At 38.6% G+C, this 23,181-nt stretch overlaps 1 protein-coding gene across 1 annotated transcript in view; it reads right to left on the bottom strand.

The window, feature by feature from the left end:
- Positions 1-23,181, bottom strand: part of LOC111148919 (transmembrane protein 156) — a 51,055-nt gene that overhangs the window by 15,681 nt on the left and 12,193 nt on the right. The window contains exons 2-5 of the mRNA XM_022505710.1: positions 8,776-9,042; positions 6,626-6,886; positions 3,565-3,684; positions 1,615-1,698 (exon numbers count right to left, since the gene is read on the bottom strand). Of these exons, the coding sequence (XP_022361418.1) occupies positions 1,615-1,698; positions 3,565-3,684; positions 6,626-6,886; positions 8,776-9,042 (732 nt within the window). The remainder of the gene's footprint in view (positions 1-1,614; positions 1,699-3,564; positions 3,685-6,625; positions 6,887-8,775; positions 9,043-23,181) is intronic.

Below are 23,181 nucleotides of genomic sequence, written 5' to 3'. Positions count from 1 at the left end.
GAAATACAACTCGTGAGGTTAGTCTTGTGGTTAGCAAGTACTTTAAATTTGTGATCCCCCTGAGTCTATGAATTGATGGAGGGACTATCGACTTTTTCTCAGACAAAGCTGCAGTGCTCACAATTATGACTTGAAAAGAGCAAGGACCAGGAGTCCTGGGGCCATGGAAAAAGCTCAGCAGAACTAGGTTAAACCATTCCCGGTGCATGAATGGTCAGGCCCTGGTCCTGCCTAAGAGGGGAGAAGAGGGGAAATGCCATTTCCTCCCTCCAAAGATTAATTTTGGCCTTGGAAACAACCTTCTGATTTTAATGTCATTAATCAAACAAAACCGTCACTGACCGCACAAAGCTTCCATCAATGCCCCCCCCCCCACATTTAGCTGGTATCATATACTCCCTTAGCTACTGTTTATTAGTAGCCAGAGGGGAACACTGCTAACACAGAGAACAGAAAGTCTGATTTTTTTTTTTTTTTAATTGAGTTCTGGGATGCCTGGGTGGCTCAGTTGGTTAAGACACTGCCTTCGGCTCAGGTCATGATCCTGGAGTTCTGGGATGGAGTCCCACATCAGGCTCCCGGCTCCGCAGGGAGCCTGCTTCTCCCTCTGACCTTCTCCCCTCTCATGCCCTCTCTCTCAATCTCTCTCTAATAAATAAATAAAATCTTTTTTAAATATTGAGTTCTTTAGGGGCACTCAATCCAATTTTTCCTCAAGCTAGGAGTCTGTGTCCCTGCTCTTTTAAATAGATAAGAAAAGCCTGGGGAACAGAGTTCCCAGTGAAATGGTATGGCGATCTGCATGTGGTGGGCGCCTCAGGCTTGGTCCACACTGTCCTTGCATTTTTGAGAACCTTTTAGACCCCAGCCTGAGGCCTCCTTATCTGAACCTCTCCCCAAGTCTGAAAGAGCCTGCTCACCGGTTGGACAAAAGATGCTGCAGAAATGTCACTCCTCATGCCGCGGTTTGCACGCAGTCGAGGAGATGACATGTCCCTGATGAAGAAGAGCACTTTGCCCGTGTCCCAGTCTCCCTCTCTTCGTTTTTAATATGATCTGGCAGCTCGAATTCAGAAGGAGGCTTTGCAAATTAGGAGATCGAATCACAGCGTCTGTGTTAACAGCTCCCTTAGCTGCTCTAATTAGGGTTCCCTCCTTCCATTTCTGTTTCTCGGTAGAGGACAGGGGACTTTTTAATTGGGGCTATTAGAAGTTCTCTTTACACAATGACACCCTCTGCTAAGCGAAAGTTCCAGCAAAAGCCATGCCCACTCTGCAATTACTTCATGCGGTTCTGAGGAATAATGGTATCTTGTCTCATTTAAAAATAAATCTAAGTCTTCTTCCTTATTGCTTTCTCTCCTCTGCCTACTCACATGAATTTCTTCTTGCCAATTAGGCAAACTTTCCATTATTTAAGGAGCTGGTTTTGATCATAACTGTCTCCTGATAATAAGACATATTAAACTAGATTTCATTTGCCCACAGCTCCTTTCTCCCAGATACAAGGCTAATTTAAATGAGCTCAGATCATTCGATCTTGGGTCTATAGTGAGATGGTGAAGGGCTGGGAGTCCCAAAGCCGTCCTCTGTTGGCACGTCGCAAAAACTCACCGGAAATAACCCGCAGGTTCAAGGTTCGCAGTTTCTCGGAATCCTGTCCTCTTAGGAGAGCAGAAGTAGGTTTGTATTTATGACCTATTCCAAGAAAAGAAATTAAATATTTAAATGATAAACAAGCACATTCTTAATATGTATTCCCCCTGTTGATTCAAAGGATTACCAAGGAAAATGGGTCATTCATGACAGCTCCCGGAGTAACAAGACTTTGAAGGCTTTCCTCATTAAGTTATTTTCCATGAGCAAACACAGAAATCTTTCTAAAACAAGTGGTTTCTCCACTACCCTAAATGCCATCATGTTGTCTCTAGCGCAAAGCACCAGCTCTTATGTATAGAATATTATATTACTTACCTTATTATATAGAGATGTACAGAATATTTAATGCATATTTAATATTTAATAATATTTAATGTCCTAAATGGTGTGACATGTTTCATTACTTTATACACTTGGATTTGGAAGGCAAGCCTTCAAAATCCACCAAGCCTGTCATTTGGTTGAATGTTCATAAAATGTTCTGCTTTCTGCTACTGTTGCTTTCTAGATGCTTTCTCTAACTGGCTTCTGTCTCTATTTCCTAGTATGCAATTATATAGAAAAATGGATTAAGAAACTCAAAATGTGCACTATTTGCAAATAACATGTTTATTTAAAAATAATATAATTTTAAAATTAGAAAGACCTCGGTCTTGACTCTGACCTTTTTTTTTTTTTAAAGATTTTATTTGTTTATTTGCCAGACAGAGATCACAAGTAGGCAGAGAGGCGGGGGGGGGGGGGCACCGGGGGGGAGCAGGCTCCCCGCAGGGAGCCCAATGTGGGGCTCGATCCCAGGACCCTGGGATCATGACCTGAGCCAAAGGCAGAGGCTTTAACCCACTGAGCCACCCAGATGCCCTGCCTCTGACCTTTTGTTAGCCATATAACTTTGGAAAAACCGCTTAATCTCTCTAAGGTTCAGGGTTTTTTTTTTTATCTATAAGTAAAAATAATCATACACACCCTGTTTAAGTACTTGGATAATCTAGTTAAAAAAGAAAAAAAACTTGTGAAAATGCTCTGCAAATGGTTATTCTACAAATATACGATATTGATGATGTTATTATATACTAGCCTTATATACGAAGGTATCAATGGCAACACATGATATGAAACTTCTCTCAGAAATACCAGAAACAGGGGCACTTGGGTGGTTTAGTTGCTTAAATGTCTGACTCTTGATTTTGGCTCAGGTTATGATCTCAGGGTCATGAGATGGATTTCCACGTGGGGCTCTGTGCTGGGTGTGGAGCCTGCTTGAGATTCTCTCTCCTTCTCCTTCCTCCCTTCCTCCCCTCCCCCTCAGGCCTGATATTCAGCCAGTATATGCGTGGGTTACACACGAGAAGGGTTGGTATGTTAATGGGTACATGCTACTAGGGCCATAAGTCAATGTCCATCCTGATAGGTGGATGCCGGTGTCATACTTGTTAAATATTCTTAATATCATCCTCATTGCCTGATTTCCAATTACACATTATAGCTCTGCTCAGCCAGAAATCTACTAGCACCCTTACACCTATTAAAGATCGACTCCCACTCCCACGCATCACTTAGAGCCACTCTGCTCAAGATCTCCAACTCTGAAATTCTTGATCACCTGTTCTTCCCCCCTCTTCTGCCTTCCCTTCCACTAAGCCTCTACTCAACCTCCAGCCCCCGTCAGCTCCTGCCCCTGCCTCCCCTCCTACACTCTTGTCTAGTAGACAAAGATGCATGAACCTCCTTGAATGCTAACACTGTGTCTTACTCATGCCGATATTCCCCAGCTTACCTAGAACTGCCACTGACACATAGTAGGTGCTCAATAAATGGCAAATTTAACTTTTAAAAGAATGTACATCTATAGAGAAGACCCGAACTGGATTGCCGCAAACAATGGATTTATTCCTCAATACTTACTCTGCCATTTCCACATTCTTCTGTGGCTTTCAAGTATTTTGTGGAGGGTGAGGATGAGAAGAAATATGAAAACAACTAGAACTAAAACATACCAAGTGATCTTCATGGAACAAGTGAAATCTGCAAAGAAAAAAATACTGTAAGAATACAATAAAGTGATGCAACAGAGAGAAGCCATGGGGTGAGGTGGTTGTGTTCTACTATATTCTCTGGCCTTAACTTAAAAAGCTGCATATATAACCATCCCTATTATAGAGTCATTTATCCTCCTGACTTCCTCCCTGATATGTTAAGTGAGTGTATTAAATGAAGAAATTTGACCAGGGAGCTTCCAGGGATCCCTTTGATTCCAAGATTCTGGGATTGATTTCACTTCCGGGTTATGCTGGTGTTAGTTTCCTCGTGGTTGCTATCCCTAAGCCAAGACTTCAACAAGCCAAGTCCTAGAATCAGGGCCATTTGTAATTAATAACTGTGGCCCTGGGCCACACAGTCAAAAATTATGTCCTCAAATTGACAAAAGAGATAGTGAGTGTAAGGAAGATGGAGAGGAAAGAAAATGACAAAGAGGAAGGGCTGGACTGAGGCATGTAAGGGGCCAAGGCGCATGAATAATCAGAACCCCGTTCCGCAAGGATCAGATCAGGGGCACACCTTAATTCAACATCCAGTTAGTTACCCTAGGTAAAAACTAGTTAATTCAAATGACAGTGGGCACATGGAAGGGGAGGTCCCATCCAGCAATATTTTAGCACTGTCTCCTTTGGTCCCATAAAGATACAGTGGCCAGCAGACCTAGGAATCAATGACATAACAGAAGGTGACCTCATCATCATGTCCAAGACATAACTATCTACTGTCTTCTCCAGCCACCCTTTGTACCCTCTTCCTTGCACACAAAACACAACACTTTCTCAAAGTCAGGAGGATATGTAACTTGTTTATAACCTTGAATGATTGCCCTTGTGAGGTTCATGATCTGAGTCCCTCCTTTCACAGGACCCACCCCCATGTGCAGACGTACATTATATAGCCATCCAACGTTTATTTAGAAAAGAGGCAGAAGGCGGAAAAGGTAAAGTTTGCCTGGGATGGCAGCACTCAGCCTTCCGCAAATCATCTCATGCTCTTCAGCTGCAAACTTCTTTTCCTTGCTCAGCAAATTAGAAGTATGCAGTCAGTTAACTGGAATGGAAGACTTAGAGCACCAGCAAGAACCACGATGGTCCCAATGACCAAGATGTCATTGGGCACTGATCAAGCTATGAAAAAAGCCCCATGCATTCACCAACTCAGTATAGCAATTGCAGAATGTGCACAACTGGGGTCAGGCCAGCCAGAACACCCACCCAAGCACCAGGGCAAATGCAGATGAGGGTGTGTTCCCTCATGCTATGCTGCCCCCCTCTCACCTCCCCACCCATCCTGGCAGTCATCTTGGAGAGGAGGAAGGGACAACAGACAGGAATCTGAAAGAACAATCTGAAGAGACAATTTAAATGATTGTTTCAGAGTAAATTTACCAGATTGGACTAAATTTATTTTCACACCCAGGTGGAGAGGGCTTTTAAAGGAGATCAAATTAGTCTCTGCCCAGCAGAGTAAAATATAAACAAATTTTAAATCTACACATGGCAAATGGATGGACATTTTCTAGAATACAGGACTACGTATTTGTGTACCACTGTTATCTTTCTGAATTATGGACCTAAGGAAGTTCTTAATAACTATTTCACTTTGACTGGCATGTATGGATTTTTTTTCATGAACACAAAAATACTCTCTGAAAATCATAATTATGGAAATGCTTCTTTTTCCTTTATGTTTTAGAAAACATAAAAAGCAATTAGGTGGATATGTGGAAATAAATATGATTTTAATATTTATAATCCAGACCACTTTATCTTTCAGACTTCATCACTGTCGTCTTCTCTATGCCATCCTTCCAAAGTCTACATTCCCACCTCACTCCTGAGCCTGAGGGAATGGACCTCTCTGTTCAGATCTTCTCAGATCCTCTCCCATGCCTGATTCACATACACACACCCTGAAATAATCCCTAACTACAGAGGCCATTAAGGGGCACTGAAGGCTGACTCATGAGAGAAATTCTTTTGAAGCCTTCTATTTGTAAATGTAAAAATGCATACGTATTCTATAGTTGTGTTTGCTTGAAAATATAATGTTTTTTAAATAATTGCCTCTAAAAAAATTAAAGCTTTTTGAAAAAGGCATTCTGAGGCAAGAGGAAAGGCTTCCCTATGTCTGGAAGATCGCAAAGCCCAGCAACTAACTCTACCATCGCACCTGTTAGACTGGATACACTTGCTCCATTGTTTTACATTCATCTATTTTTGTGTTCCTAATGCTAGCACATTGCTTGGCATACAGTAGGGTGTATCATAAAATACTCTTCCAAACTAGATTTTATAGGTAAAGTGGGGGCACACAGCTTAGTAGAAAGGATCAATTGTGGTAATTCAGAAGATGGTGCTGAGAAAGCTATTAAGCTCTAGAAGTTAGATAGGTGTGATTTTCATCTTTTGGACACCTACCTTTCCCTCAGAGCTATCTGGTAGACCCAAAGTGCCGCATCTGCACCCTATCTCCATGGCTTTATACCAAATACCCCATTTCATTCAATCCTGGTTCTCGACTCTAGGAGAAGATATATGTCAATTCAAAATATGATTTTAATAGCCCCTCGCAATGTACGTGGTTATTTATATTTTAAAATAAATTTCACCCTTTAATACCCGGGTGTGGTAGTGATGTTTCAAGCACAGCAAATAGGCATGTCCGAAGTTACTCTGAGGTCTTGCTAGTGCCCCCTCAAATCACAACCCACAGATGCCTTCTCTGCTTCTGAGTACAGCCAGACCTCAGGAAAAGCAAATTTTGGAAGAAAAAATAAACAGATAAAAGCACTAGCCTTCTTTCTAGTCATATTGTTGCATGAAAAAAATTATTCAACTATTTAACTTTCAAAGAAGTTAACATGTTAGCCTTTATTAACTTTGTATCCAATTCTCTTTTCCCTCTACCTTCCTTAAATACTTACTTTTGACATTCATTTCTAGATGCAGAGAAATGTGAGTACAATTATTCAGGAATTCCATAGTCCTACAAGTATGGTTCATAGACTTTTCCCTGAGTGGATCTTCCTCAATGATTACTGGCCTTCTCGTGCGGGTCATTAGATTACAAGTCATGTTATACTCATCCAAGGGATCAACTGTAGGAGCTACAGAGAAGTTAAAATGTCGACAAGGTGAACGAACATCATTTGCCTTCACTTCCGTTGATCCTTTCATGATAAGAACTAGAAAGAGATTAAGAAAATGTTATTTGCAAAATAGTAATACATAGTAAAAAAAAAAAAAACCACACACCCATCAAAACTAAATACCATCCTTCCTCTACAAGAAAAAAGTAGAAATAAGAAGTTCCCTGCACTAAAAATAATGATTAAAGTGCTTACATTTTTTTTTTAAGATTGTGAAAACCAGATGATTGTAGGGTTGAAATAAAATTGGAGCATCTCAAAGAAAATATAGACATTTCTGGGATGACTTGTGGGACAGATGATAATGCTCCAAGCCAAAAAAAATCCCCATTATGCCCATTCTGAATCCCTGGCCAACCAGAGAAGAAGATGGAGAAGGAGGAGGAAGGTGCCATTGTTTTAAGCCATTAAGTTTCAAGGTAGTGTGTTTCACAGGCATAATAATGGGCATAATTTATCAGTGCACTGTCCTACATTTCAAGGAGGCAGAGAAGTAGTATCTGTGAGTTACCAAGCCTTAATAGGTTTTTCTAGTTCTACTTCTCTGTCACCATAAAGGTATTTACCCAACTTGCTTTCTGGTGAACTTGACCCAGACCCCGCAATAGGTAGTGTTACTTAAGTAAGAACCCAGAAAAAGATAGATCTTTTATACCTCTTTCAAAATCAATGCCAAGAAATCTCATTCCCATTCTAAAAGAATGGGGAAAGATGCCAGTATGGGGTGATACAGGAAGCAATCTCAGCGAGTAGGTATAAATAATAAATCTGATGCTTGGGCCTGAGGCCACTGGTATATTTTCTGACTACAAATGAGTTATTTAATTTTTCAGTGATGCAAGTTGATTTGATTCAATTAAATGATATATATTGATCTCAAAATAGATGTAAGATTCAGTTAGATATTATACATAATATGTAGTTAATCCTTCATTTGTTTATTCATTAAAAAATATTTATTGAGCACTTAATGTCAGGCATTAGGCTAAGACCTGAAATATAGTGAACACAGAAAGTCTCCAACATTAAGCAGACAGACATGTAAAAAGACAATTCATACACAGTGGATAAATGTTAGGCAAGACAAGGTACAAATGTGTCAAGGATTCAATGACTTCTTAGAAAATCCAAGTTTGATTTTACTTTTTTAATTTTTAAAAATTCAATACCTTTGGAAAGAGCCTGCTAAATACTCTTTTAGAGATCAAAGGTACATAAATTATGGTGGCATTTTGATGTATTTTATTTTTAATTATTTTTTTATTTTATTTTTTCAATGTTCCAAGATTCATTGTTTTTGCACCACACCCAGTGCTCCATGCAATACGTGCACTCCTTAATACCCATCACCAGGCTCACCCATCTCCTCACCCTCCTCCCTCCAAAACTCTGAGTTTGTTTCTCAGAGTCCGCAATCTCTCATGGTTCATCTCCCCCTCTGATTTACCCCACTTCACTTTTCCTTTCCTTCTCCTAATGTCCTCCATGTTATTCCTTATGCTCCACAAGTAAGTGAAACCATATGATAATTGACTCGTCCGCTTGACTTATTTCACTCAGCATAATGTCCTCCAGTCCTGTCCATGTTGATACAAAAGTTGGGTATTCATCCTTTCTGATGGCTGTGTAATATTCCATTGTATATATGGACCACATCTTCTTTATCCATTCATCTGTTGAAGGACATCTTGTCTCTTCCCACAGTTTGGCGATTGTGATGTATTTTAAAAGTAGATAAAGTTTTTGATAAAGTAAACCAAGAATAAGTAATAACCCAAAGCACTACAGATCACAAGCCACATATCAAAAGCCACATTTGCTGAGTGTTGTCATACCATTGGCTTTTAAATTGGAATATATTATTCCTTTTTTAACAGACTAAGATAATTTATTCTTCATAAACTTTATTACCATTTTATAGTTACCTTTTGATGTTTGTTCCTGAAAAATAAAATCCATGCTTTTTTTGGACTCACAAGCCAAACATGAGCATATTTTAAATTCACTTGTGAAGCCTTGGCAAATCCTCGTGAAGTTTTGAAAGCTGGAATGATTTAGAAAGAGTCCCATAATAGTCTGAGTTTCTCTTACTGGTTTCAGAAAAGTCACAAAAGAAAAATTCAAAGAGCGGAGTGAATAGTTGAAACTAGGTTGTAAACATACTTCCAGACATGAGAGCTCCAATACATTTCCTGTAAAGGAAAAAGAAATTGACTATGAAATTCTCAGGTTTTGTCATTCAAATAAATACACAGTAAGTTCCCAGTTTTTCTTAGATGGATACAGTATATTTCAGCTTGTCAGTGACAAAACTGTTTTTTATATGAATTAACAACATTTACTTTATTTAAATATTTCTTTCAAAGATTTGTACACATTCTCTGATAATTTTCATAGAAGAGAACTAGAGACATTCTTGGAAACCCTTAACATTTTAACCATTATCTCCTGGGAAAGCTCTAGAGGCCAGAAGTTCAACACCAATTTTACTGGTCTGAAACCTACATGTTTGCATGACCACCAACCCTTTGAAGGCTCCAGGGAAGCCTCTGTTCCTTGACCCTCTTCCAACTTTTGGTGGCTGTTGGCATTCCTTGGCTTGTGGCTACCTCATGCCAATCTCTTTCTGGTTAATGTTACCTTCTCTTCTGTGTCTCTGACTTCTACTCTTCTGTCTGTGTCATCTCCCTCTGCCTCTCTCTTATAAGCCTCTTAGACGGGACACTTACAAGTGGATTTAGGTTCCACCTGGGTAATGCAGAAGTCTTTCCCCATCTCAGGATCCTGAAGTAAATCACACCTGTAGAGACCTTTTTTCCTTGTAAGGTAACGTGTACAAGTTCCAGGCTTTAGCCCAGGATATCTTTGGGCAGTCATTATTCAACTTATCTGGTCCTCCAAAGATGAAATTGAACAGGGTAACATCATAATTTTTATTTTTGTCTGAAGATAAACATCAGACATGGAAATGAGGATACAAAAGGAAGAACACCACCTTCAAAATAAAAGACAAGGACTCCAGTGCTGTACCTGTTCTTAGGCAAGACACTTGGATAATTAACTTAATCTCCATTAAGTCTCATTTTTTCATCAGCAAAATAGAGGCAGTAACTCTAGATCCTGCTAACTTCATAGTAGCATCAAGTGGTATGTACATATGAGAACACTTCTGAAATTTGTACAAGTGTATATTATTTAAAATTCAAACCTATAGGGACATCTGAGTGGCTCAGTCAGTTAAGCGACTGACTCTTGGTTTTGGCTCAGGTCACAATCTCACAGGTCATGGGATCAAGCCCCACTTTGGGCTCCACACTCAGCACAGAGTCTGCTTGAAGAGTCTCTCCCTCTGCCCCTCCCTCCACTCATGCACATGCTCTCCCTCTCTCAAATAAATAAATAAATTTCTTTAAAACATTCAAACCAGTATTCCAAAATGAAAATTAAAAATTCAAACTTCATTTAGGGTAGGATTATCTGTGGTTCAATTCACACGAGTAATTAAAGCTCACTGTATAAAAAATCAAGAATCTCTATTTAGCAGTAATGATCATTTAAGGAATAGGTAACCTCTTTCAGGTATCCCTAGTCTGACAGTCATTTTCTAGTATGAGAAAATAACTCACATGCTCAACTGTACCTTTATGTGGCTTTCTTTACCATTTCTTGTGTAATCATACAGGGTAAAATAATTGTTTTTAATTTTTCTAAATAATGTGGAGCACAATGAAAGAATCACTTTAGTTCTTACAATGATTACTCTTATTCATAGAACTTAGTTCAATCTTAAGAGAAAAAACAGGCAATTGATTGATATTAAAGAATTTTTTATTTGCAGAATTTGTACTTTAATGGTAATTCCGTAAGTGTCTCATTGCTGATGATTATATTTTTATTATTTAAGAAAAGTAGAGGCTTATTACCAACCTCTACATTTGAAGTTGTTTCTGCAATAATTCACTTATGATTTCCAGCTATAAACACATTTCATATTTGAGTTGCTATAAAGGTTTTTCAGGGGAGAAAATGGTATTTTATTCAAATCTATAATTTTATGTCTTAATATATTTATAAGCAAAGTTGGGACCAAATTGTAATTAACTTTTAAAACAACTATGCTCAGTAAGAAGGTCCCAGGAAGGAGATAGAAATGTACCATCTGATGGAACTCTATAACCTTTGGTTTTTTTATACTACCAAAACATACAAAAACACTTCCTGCCATGTTTCTATTTTACCCACTGGCATTTTTTATCTTACAAAATTTTCTATTTCTTGACCTTATAATCCTATGATACAACCAAGATAGGGAAATAGAGAGAAAGAAAAATTTTTGCTATATATATTACAGTCCTCTTATCCAATAAGTGACCAGCCAGGCTTTCTAGAATTAGAAATATCCTTTATATTTGACTGCGAGGTCATTTTATGATGGTTTTTAAACCTTGGTTTTAAATAATTCAGTCAGAAAGGAAATAAATAGAAGATATATCCTTCTCTTGTATAATTTGAAGAAATAGTGAATTCTATTCAATCATTTTTGTTATCAGGTGGGCTATATTCTCATCTCCATAAACAAGGATATATGAGTTTAATTACTGTCATTTTTATTGCTAGGAGTCAGACATCTAAATTCTTACTCCCATAGATAGAAATGCATTCCAGAATTATTCCAGTACTATGACTGCAATCTCTCAGCATAAGTATATAGAATACTAAATAGAATCAGGAAAATATATTACAGTACAGGACAAATGGTCAAGTCAATCTTTTTTTTTTTTTTTAAGAAAACCAGAGAATAAGGCTAAAGAAACAACTATCTTTAATTTCTTTTTTAATTTTTGTTATAAAACTTTATCATCAATAAGTGTTTGTAAAATGTTGGTGCCAGTTAACGAATAATAAAGATAGGGATGGCTGGGTGGCTCAGTTGGTTGAGGGCCTGCCTTTGGCTGGGGTCACAGTGAGGAGTCTGCTTCTCTCTCTCTCTCTCTCTCTCTCTCTCTCTCACTTTCTTCCTCTTGCTCTCTCTCTCAAGTAAACAAGTAAACTCTTAAAAAATAATAATAGTAAACACCATGTATCTATCATACAGATTTAGAATATCAATATTACCAATATTTTGGAAACACCCTATCCCTCCCTATTCCTACATAATCCTTTCCCAGAGATTAACCACTGGCATGAATTTTGTGTTTATCACTCCTTTGTTTTATCTTAGAGTCTTGGCAAAATGTGTATTTTCCTAAATAACATTGTTTCATTTAGCACATTTTAGACATGTGTGTATATATGTACATGTATATAGAGAATATACTTTATGTATTCATCTGTAACTTGCCTTTTTTAATATGTTTTAGTCGTGTTGCTACATATAGCTATGGTTAATTTTATTGTCTCTGATATTCTTTTGAATGACTATAATACAATTTATTCATTCTGACAGTAAACATTTGGGTTGTTTCTATTTTTGCTATTTTGCAACATGAATAATGCTGCTATGAACTATAGCCCTCATCCATTGTTGGTGGGAACAAAAAACAGAGCAACCACTTTGGAAAACAGATTTACATCTCTCATATGTTAACTATATGCTTAGTATATGACCCAATAATTCTACTAAGAACTTAAGAAGAAAAATCAAAATACCTGTACATGAATTTTTACAGCAGCTTTTTTATTTGTAATAGCCAAGAACTGGAAACAATCCAAAAGCCCAACAACTAGTGGATATTAAAGCAATTCCTGGGGAGCCTGGGTGGCTCAGTAGGTTAAGCATCTGTCTTCAGCTAAGGTCATGATCCTGAGGTCTGAGGATCAAGCCCTGCCTTGGGCTCCCTGCTCAGTGGGGAGCCTGCTTCTCCCTCTCCTTCTGGCCCTCACCCTGTTCATGCTTTCTTGCATGTGTTCTCTCTCTCTCACAAATAAATAATTTTTTTTAATTAAAGCAATTCCTGACATATCTATATAATAGCATGCTACTCAGAAAGAAAACACAAGAAAATACTGATCCAAACAACAACATGTACAAACTGAATCTCAAGTGTGTTATGAAAGGGAAGGAAACCAGATATAAGTGATTACATAGTTTATTATTCCATCTATATGAAATCCTAGGATATATTGACAGTGGGAGAAGTATTCTTTCGCAGAGGAGAAAGAGGGACCTTTGTGGGGAGGGGTGTTGGAAGATTGTATATCTTGATTTTGGTGCTAATTACATTGGTGTAAACATTTGTCAAACCTTGAACTAAACACTTAAAATGAGAGTATTTTATTATATGTAAATTTTATCTCAATAAATTTCATTTTTGAATAATGCTACTATGAATATTAATGAATGCATCTGCTGGCACAAAAATAAATAAGTTTCTCTGGTATACACACTGAGTAAGATTGCTGGGTATTCAGAATGTGCATCTTTGATTTTTCTAGAAAAATGTCAAATCATTATATGAAGTGACTGTACCAGTTAATACTCTAATGTGTGATGTATGAAAGTTCCCACTGACATACATCTTGGCCAAGGCTTTTCGAGTTTTGCCAGTTCAGTGAGCATTAAACAGCATCTTATCATGGTTTAAAGGTGTATTTTCTTCTTTTTTTTCTACTTTTCCATTTTTTCTGTTAGGTTGTCTTTTTTTAAGATTGTATTTTTTTGAAAGTGAGAGAGGGAGAAGCAGACTCCCCAATGAGCAGAGAGCCGGATGCAGGGCTCGATCCCAGAGCCCCGAGATCATGACCCAAACCAAGGGCAGACGTTTAACCAACTGAGCCACCGAAGAGCCCTGTTCGTCTTTTTCTTATTACTGTTTAGGAGTTCTTTAAGTTTTCTGTTTCAAATTTTAAGAAGTTGGGGCACCTGAGTGGCTCAGTGGTTAAAGCCTCTGCCTTCAGCTCAGGTCATGGTCCCAGGGTTTTGGGATCGAGCCCCACATTGGGCTCTCTGCTCAGTGGGGAGCCTGCTTCCTCCTCTCTCTCTCTGTCGGCCTCTCTGCCTGCTTGTGATCTCTCTCTATCAAATAAATGAATAAAATCTTTAAAAAAATAAAATAAAATTTTAAGAAGTTCCTTATTTTCCTAATTTTTTAAAAACATTTTAATAATTTATTAGAGAGAGAGAGAGAGAGAGCATGTGCGTGTATGTAAGAGGGGGGATGGGCTGAGGGGGAGGTGAATGGAAAAGGAGAGAATCTCAACCAGACTCCAGGGCTGAGCACAGAGGCTGACACAGGGCTTGATTTCACAGCCATGAGATCATGACCTGAGCTGAAACCAAGAGTCAGGCACTTAATCAACTGAGCCACCTAGGTGCCCCAAGAAATTCTTTTATTATTTTATCAAGATATCTTCTCATAGATTATACTTTATCAATTCATTTTATTCATGATCTCTTAAAAGAAGCTCTTAATTTGAATCCAGCAAAGCTATCAATCATTTCTTTACAATTTGTGTTTTGTGACTTATTTAAGGAATCTGTCTCCCTTAAAGTTAAAAAGATCTTCTAGAAGTTTCAAAGTTTTGCCCTTTACATTTATGTTCTTTTTTTTTCTTTCTTCCTTTCTTTCCTTCTTCTTCTTCTTCTTTTTTTTTTTTTTTTTTTTTTTTTTGAGAGGGAAAGAGAATGTGAGTGGAGAGGGGTAGAGTGAGAGGGAGAAAGAATCTTAAGCAGGCTCCACACCCAGCCCAGAGCTCAACATGGGCTCCATCTCATGACCCTGAGATCATGACCTAAGCCAAAATCGAGAGTCAGATCCTTAACTGACTGAGCCGCCCAGACATCCATGTATGTTCATTCTATCTGGAACTGGGTACAGTGTGGTACCCGGTTACCTGAGTATAGTTAAGCCACATTAATTTTTCCACACGTGATAATCAATTGCACTAGAATTTATTGGGTAGTCTCTCTTTTCCTCACTACTTAGAAAGATGCCGCTACCATATATCAAATACCCATAAATATGTGAGTGTGTATCTGGGATCTCAGTTTTGTTCCATCAGTCCATTCTTCTATCTTGGCAAAAATATTATACTGACTTAATTACTTTTGCTTTGTAAAAGCTTTTATATCTGATAGGAAAATCCTCTCCCCTTGTTCATCTCCTTTAGGAGTATCTTAGCTATTCTTGGGCCTTTACTCTTTTTCTTTTCTTTTTTTTTTTTTATTTAATTTCTTTTCAGTGTAATAGTATTCATTGTTTATGCACCACACCCAGTGCTCCATGCGACATGTGCCCTCCATAATACCCACCACCAGGCTCCCCCAACCTCCCACCCCCCGTCCCTTCAAAACCCTCAGATTGTTTGTCAGAGTCCATAGCCTCTCATGGTTCATCTTCCCCTCCAATTTCCCTCAAGTCCCTTCTCCTCTCCATCTCCCCATGTCCTCCGTGTTATTTCTTATGCTCCACAAATAAGTGAAACCATATGATAATTGACTCTCTCTGCTTGACTTACTTCACTCAGCATAATCTCTTCCAGTCCCGTCCATGTGGATACAAAAGTTGGGTATTCCTCCTTTCTGATGGAGGCATAATACTCCATAGTGTATATGGACCACATCTTCCTTATCCATTCGTCCGTTGAAGGGCATCTTGGTTCTTTCCACAGTTTGGCGACTGTGGCCATTGTTGCTATGAACATTGGGGTACAGATGGCCCTTCTTTTCACTACATCTGTATCTTTGGGGTAAATACCAGTAGTGCAATTGCAGGGTCATAGGGAAGCTCTATTTTTAATTTCTTAAGGAATCTCCACACTGTTCTCCAAATTGGCTGCACCAACTTGCATTCCCCCCAACACAGTAAGAGGGTTCCCCGTTATCCATATCCTCTCCAACACACATTGTTTCCTGTCTTGCTAGTTTTGTCTTGGTCCTTTACTCTTTCCAACAAATTTTAGAATCAGCTTGTTTAAGTTCAGTGAAGAACCTAGCTGTGATTGTGACTTGAATCTTGAAATTCCCTGGAGAAGAAAGATAAAATACTGAATTTCTCCTATCACTTTTTTCTTCCTTTTTTGCCCCTATTTATATGGAGCTTCTTTGATATCTTTCAATGAAATTTTCAAATTCTCTCCATGATAGTCTCATATAGCTTCTGTTAGATTTCCTCTTAGGTACCTTACTTTTGTTGCTAGTGCCAACAGTATCTTTTAAGGAATATGTTTTCAGCTTTTTAGTGGTATATGGAAATACAAATAACTTTCGAATATCAGTTTTATTTTTTTACCACTCTATAAATGTCCTTTAAAACTTTTATTTCTTATAAACATTTTGGGCTTTCCATGTAGATATCCAAAGCAAATATAAATAATAACAACTTTATTTCTTGACTTCCAATCCTTATACCTTTATTTCTTGTACTTGTTTCAAGATTTCATTTGTTTGAGAGAGAGAAAGAGCACACATGTGTGAAAGCAGAGGGAGGAATGGGGGAGAGGGAATGGGAGGGGAAAGAATCTCAAGCAGACTTCCCACTGAGCACAGATCCTGAAGTGGGCTTTGATCTCACAACCCTGAGATCAAGACCTAAGCCAAAACCAAGAGTCAGACACCTAACTGACTGAGCCACCCAGGTGTCCCATTTCTTTTATTTTTCTTACTCCACTGCCAGGACCTCCAGTACCTCAATGAATAGACATGTTGAGAGAGGTCATCCTTGCTGGTTCTCAATCTTAAGTATATTTATAATGTCTCATCACTAAGAATAATAGGTCATATTGTCCTTTTTGGAGGACCTGTATCACTTTAAGGAAGTTATCTTCTATTCCTACTTTGCTAAGACTTTTTCATTATAAGGGCTGCTGAATATAATTGAACGTTCATTCAACAACTTTGAGATGATTATGTGGTCTTCTTATTTAATCTGTTAACACAGTGAATTACATTATTAGATTTTTCTAGTGCTAACTCATCTTGCATTCCAGATATAAATCTGGTTTGATCAATTTACACACCTTTATATATATTTGATCATCTTTATCCAATTAGATTCTTAATATTTTAATTTTTTGTTTGTTTGTTTATGTAGGCTCCAACCTTAGCATGGAGCCCAATGCAGGGCTTGAATTCATGACCCTGAGATCAAGAACCGAGTTGAAATCAAGAATCCGACACTTAACTAACTGAGCCATGCACGTACTGCCCCAATTTTTTTTTTATCTGTTTATAAATGAGATTGGTCTGTAAGTTTTTCTTTTTTGTTCCATTTTTGTTAGGTTTGGGTACCAAGATAAGCTAGACTTTAAAAATAAACTGGAGGGGCGCCTGGGTGGCTCAGTGGGTTAAAGCCTCTGCCTTCAGCTCAGGTCATGATCTCAGGGTTCTGGGATTGAGTCCCGCATCGGCTCTCTGCTCGGCAGGGAGCCTGCTTCCTCCTCTCTCTGTCTCTGCTTGCCTCTCTGCCTACTTGTGACCTCTCTCTGTCAAATAAATAAAATTTAAACAAATAAAAAATAAAAAATAAAAAAATAAACTGGAAAATATTCTCATTTCTTTTTTTTTTTTTTTAAGGATTTCATTTACTTATTTTAGAGAGACAGAGATAGTGGCAGAGGTAACAAGAGAGAGCATAAGCAGGGAGAAAAGAGAGCTAAGCAGGGAGCCTGACAAAGAGTTTGACCTGAAGACCGAGAGATAATGACCTGAGCCAAAGGCAGACACTTAAACAACTGAGCCACCCAGGTGTCCCAATACTCCTATGTTTCTGTCTTCTAAAAGGGTTTATTATAAAATTGCATTTATCTATTTAATCTATTTCTTGAAAGTTTGGCAGAACATGCATCTAAAATTGTTGAAGCCTCGTGTTTCTTTCAGGGCATATTAAACCATGGGCTCAATTTCTTTAACTGTTCTACAACTCTTCAGTTTTCCATTTTTTCTTAAGTAGGTTTGTTATATTTTCCTATAAATATGTCCTTAATGTTTTAGATTTATTGACTTAAAGATAATTCATAATAATCTCTATTACATTTTAAATTTCTACGATATCCTTTTCCAGTCTTAACATTACTTACTTGTGCCTGCTCATTTTTTGATTATTCAATTTTAATAGACAGAATAATGGTCTCCTAAAAATCTCCACATCCTAGTTTCCAAAACCTGTGAATATGTTACATTACATGCCAAAGAGAAATTAAGGCAGGAGATGGAATGAAGGTAGCCAATGTACTTATCTTAAAATAGGGAAATTATCGGGGTGTCTGGAGGGCTCAGTTTGTTAAGTGTCCCACTCTTGATTTCGTCTCAGGTCCTGATCTCAGGGTCCTGGGGTTGGGCCCCCTGTCAGGTTCCACGCTCACTGGGGAGTCTGCTTAAGGATTTTCTCTCCTTCTCCCTCCATCCCTCCCTCCTCTCTCTAAAATAAATAAATAAATCTTTTTAAATTTTTTTTAATAGGGAAATTATCTTAGATTGTCCAAGGGCCTAATATAATCACAAATGCAGAAGAGGGAGGCAAAAGAATGTATATCAGGTAACACAATGTACAAAGACTCAACAGGCCATCGCTGGCTTTGAAGTTGGAAGGAAGACACAAACTGGGGCATGCAGGCAGCTTCCAGAAGCTGGAAACGACAACAAAATGGATTCTCACCTACAGCTCCTGAAAGGAATGCTATTTTTATACAGCATTTTAGTTCTCTCTTGTTTTTTCACTGACACACAAATTAGTAGTTATTTTTACCGTATACAGTTAATATTTTCAAGATTTATTTAGATAAACCCACATGCTTTTAATTATTGAGGGTCTTTTCCCTGCTATTTCTCGTACCTCTGGCCTCCCTTCTAGGATCATAGTTTTTCTCCTGAAGTTAAATCTCTATAAATTCCTTCACTGAAGATTTGCTGATTGTAATCTCACTGTTCCTGCTCATGTGAAGATGTACACCTCACCATTTCCAGCTTGACATTAATTTTACCTCAGTACTTTGCAGACATTACTCCACTGGCCTCTGAATTTCATTGTTGTTTACAAGAAATGAGCTTCCAGGCTAATTCTTGTTCCTTTGAAGACAATCAGTCATTATCTCTAGTTATTCTTAAGAGCTCTTTAGTTTTCATGTTCTATGCAATTTCATATTTATTCTATTTGGGACTTGTTGGGTTTCCTGAATCTGAAGATTTATGTGTTGCGTCACTTTTGTAGAATTCTCAGTCACATTCTCTTCAAACATTGCCTTTTGTCCATTCTGTCTCTTCTTTCCTTTGGTAGCTTTAGTTAGAGATCTCTCCCTTTGTTCTCTATGTCTCTTAACCTCTGTTTCATATTTTCTCCTTCTCTGACTTTCTGTGCTGTGTTCTCATTAATTTATTCAGATCTATATTCCCATTCATTAACTCACTTTCAATTGTGTCTGATCTGTTTATTCCATTCCTTGTGTTTCTACTTTATGTTATTATATTTTCATAATTAGAATTTTGAGTTGATTCTTTTTCAAATTTACCGGATTACATATTTTTTTAAAGATTTTATTTATGTATTTGACAGAGAGGGTGAGAGAGCACGAGTTGGGGGTGGGACGTGGCAAGCAGAGGGAAAGGGAGAAGCAGGCTCCCAGCTGTGCAGGAGGCCCAGTGTGGGGCTCAACCCCAGGACCCTGGGAACATGACCTGAGTTGAAGACAGACACTTAACCAAATGAGCCATGCAGGCATCCCTGCCTGATTATATTTTTTAAATTTAGGTTAACTTAATTTTAAATTCCAGTATAGTTAAACACGGTGTTATATTGGTTTCCAGTGCATAATATAATGATCCATAAACCTGCCTGATTATTTTTAATAGTCTTATTTCTTACTCATATGTTTTGATACTATTTTTATTGAAACAAACTAAATACTTACTTTATATTTTATATCTCATAACCCCTATCTGAATTCTTTAAAGATCTGATTCTGCTTTTTTGTCTCTATTGATTCTCATCTGTTAAGTCTTTGTGTTTTATGATTTCTGGTAGTAGCTCATGTTCTTTAGAATTTTGTTCAGGAAATTATTTGAGTTCTGGTTTGAAGACATTTTCCCCCAGAGAGGATTGGTGTTTACCTCTGCTTGGTGTCTAATAGCACATTATCTCAAAACCACTTTAAATTAGATTTCTTGGTATGGTTTTAAAAAAAAAAAAGGAAACCATTATATACTGTTGGCATGTAAAGTTGTCCATCCACTGTGGAAAACAATGTGGAGGATCCTCAAAAAATTAAAAATAGACTATATCATTCAGCAATTCCACTTTATGGAAGATACCCAAAGGAAATGAAAACAGGAACTCACAGAGATATCTGCACTCCCATGTTTGTCACAGTATTATACACAATAGCCGAGGTACGGAAACAACCCAAGTGCACATCAATGGGTGAATGAATAAAGAAGATGTGTTACATATACACAATGAAATATTACTCACTTGTGAGAAAGCAGAATATCCTAGAATATCCTGCTATTTGTAACAACATGGATGCACTTGAACACATTATACTAAGCAAGATAAGATAGAGAAAGATAATTACTATATGATATAATTTTATGTGAAATCTAAAAATGTCAAATGGAAGAGAGGGAAAATGAGAGCAGAGTAGGGGGACTCTAGGCTCATCTCATCCCATGAACACAACTAGATAAGTATCAGATCATCCTATGACCCCAGAAATCAACCTGAAGACTGACAGAACAAACTCCATGACTAAAGGGAGAGAAGAAGCAGAGACATGGCTTAGGGGAGAAATGGATCATGGATGCTGTGGAGGGGAGGAAGCCGTGGTCATAGAGAAGAGCAAGAGAGAGAGGAGCACACAGGGGAATGTTCAAGGAGAATGATTCGCTAAAGTGATGGGCTTGGAAAATGAGAGGGGCTAATTTCATGAGTTCTTGCAACCAGGAGGACTTAAAGCCTAGAGTTTGAAATGCCAGGAGGCTTGACTGAGCTAGACTCTGGAGGACATTGCCCTGCTCCTGGAAGGAAGCCAGGCAAACATTCTTGGAGCGGCAAGGAGGGAGCAAATGACATGGAAACAGCAGTCTGAAGAGTGCCTGGGGCACTGAGTGGGAAGATTATTTGCTTTTCTCAGAGCATGTCCCTGAGAGTCAATCTTCATGAAGACTCCTCTCAGGAAACAAAGGAGCTGGCTGGTGCCATTTCCCCTCCCAGCCCCTCAGCATAGACACAGAGCCACTAGCAAGAGGCAACACATTACCAACACTAGCTGCCTAACTTGCTTACACCAAGTCCCACACACCTGCTCTCTGGCCAGACTGCCCTTCTCAGTCAAGCTTGCCTCAGTCCCAGCTCAGTGAGCTCCTCAGGAAGACCAGCACAAACTCCTACTCACACCACATCTCCTGACCTGTGAATTCTGCAGGGTCTCAGTTCTGGTGGAAGTGATATCACGTCTCATTTCACAAGCAGATCAGAGCACTGGTTAAAATTCACCACATTCAGGCCAAGGACAAAACACTGCCCATAGCAGGTAAAGAGAGCCTCTAAAGATGACTAGCCTGAAGAATAGAGCAACCAAAACACAACAGCAGGGTGTATGCAGTGCACATCAGAGACACTCCCTGAAGGACCAGACCCTGGACACTACATAACCTCTTATTCATATAGCCATTATCTCCAGGAGCAGGAAACATACTGTCTTTTAAAACACAGAAGAAGGCAGAGACTTGGATAAAATGCCTAGATGGAGGAATTTATCCCAAATGAAAGAACAAGATAAGGCCACAGCAAGAGAACTAAGTGACACAGATATGAGTAACATGGCTGATGGAGAATCTAAAGCAACAATCATAAGAATACTCATTAGGCTTGAGAAAAAAATAGAAGGGGCACCTGGGTGGCTCAGAGGTTTAAGCCTTTGCCCTCAGCACAGGTCATGATCTCAGGGTCCTGGGATTGAACCCCACACTGTGCTCTCTGCTCAGCAGGGAGCCTGCTTCCCCCTCTCTCTCTCTGCCTGCCTCTCTGCCTACTTGTGATCTCTGTCAAATAAGTAAATAAAATCTTTAAAAAAAAAATAGAAGACATCAGTGAGACACTTACCACAGAGATGAAAGAATTAAGAAAGGATCAATCAGAGATGAAGAATGCAATAAACAAGATTGGAAACAGGCTTGATGCAATGAGCAGCAGGCTGGAGGAAGCAGAGGAATGAATTAGTGACCTAGAAAACAAAATTATGGAAAATAATGAAGTTGAACAAAAGAGAAAAAGACAACTTATGCAACAGAGAATAGACTTAGAGAACTCAATGACTCCATCAAACATAATAACATTCATATTATAGGAGTTGCAAGAGAAAAAGAGAGAAGGGGGGCAGAAAATTTATTGGAGGAAATAATAGCTGAAAACTTCCCTAATTTAGGGAAGGAAACAGACATCCAGATCCAAGGGCACAGAGAACTCCCATCAGAATCAACAAAAGAAAAAAAAAGAGAATCAACAAAAGAGGGGCACCTAGGGGGCTCAGTTGACTAACCATTGTCTTTGACTCGGGCCATAATCTCAGGGTCCTGGAATCGAGCCCCATGAGTCTGCTTTTCCCTCTTTTGCTGGCCCCTTCCCCACCCCAACTCATGCATGCACTCTCTCTCTCTCTCTCAAATAAATAAATAAAATTTTTAAAACTAACAAGAGCAGGCCAACACCAAGACATATTATAATTAAATTTGCAAAATATAGTAATAAAGAAACTATCTTAAAAGCAGCAAGACAGGGCACCTGGGTGGCTCAGTGGGTTAAGCCTCTGCCTTCTGCTCAAGTCATGATCTCAGGGTCCTGGGATCGAGCCCCACATCGGGCTCTCTGCTCAGCAGGGAGTCTACTTTCCCCTCTCTCTCTGCCTGCCTCTCTGCCTACTTGTGATCTCTCTCTCTGTCAAATAAATAAATAAAATCTTAAAAAAAAAAAAAGGCAGCAAGACAGAAGGAGTCCTTAATTTACAAGAGAAGATCCATAAGGCTAGCTGGAGATTTCTCAACATAAACCTGGCAAGCCAGAAGGGAGTGGCACATACTCAAAAGTGCTGAATAGAAAAAACCTGCAGCCAAGAACACTCTAGCCAGCAAAGCTATCCTTCAAACTAAAAAGGAGAGATAGCTTCCCAGATAGGAAAAGCTAAGGGAGTTTGTACCCACTAAACCAGCCCTGCAAGAGACATTGAAGAGGACTCTTGGAGTGCAAAGGAGAGATGAAAAGTGACAAGAAAGGATCAGAGAAAATCTCCAGTATCAACAACAAAACAAGTAATAAAATGGCAATAAATACATATCTATCAATAATTACTTTGAGTGTAAATGGACTAAATGCTCCAGTCAAAAGACAGGCTGTCACGGGGCG

This window comes from Enhydra lutris, unplaced genomic scaffold, assembly GCF_002288905.1.
Source record: "Enhydra lutris kenyoni isolate GAN:26980312 unplaced genomic scaffold, ASM228890v2 scaffoldscaffold21, whole genome shotgun sequence".
NCBI lineage: Eukaryota > Metazoa > Chordata > Mammalia > Carnivora > Mustelidae > Enhydra > Enhydra lutris.
Note: the sequence above shows the minus strand (reverse complement) of the source record. Positions and strands in the feature narration are given on the sequence as shown.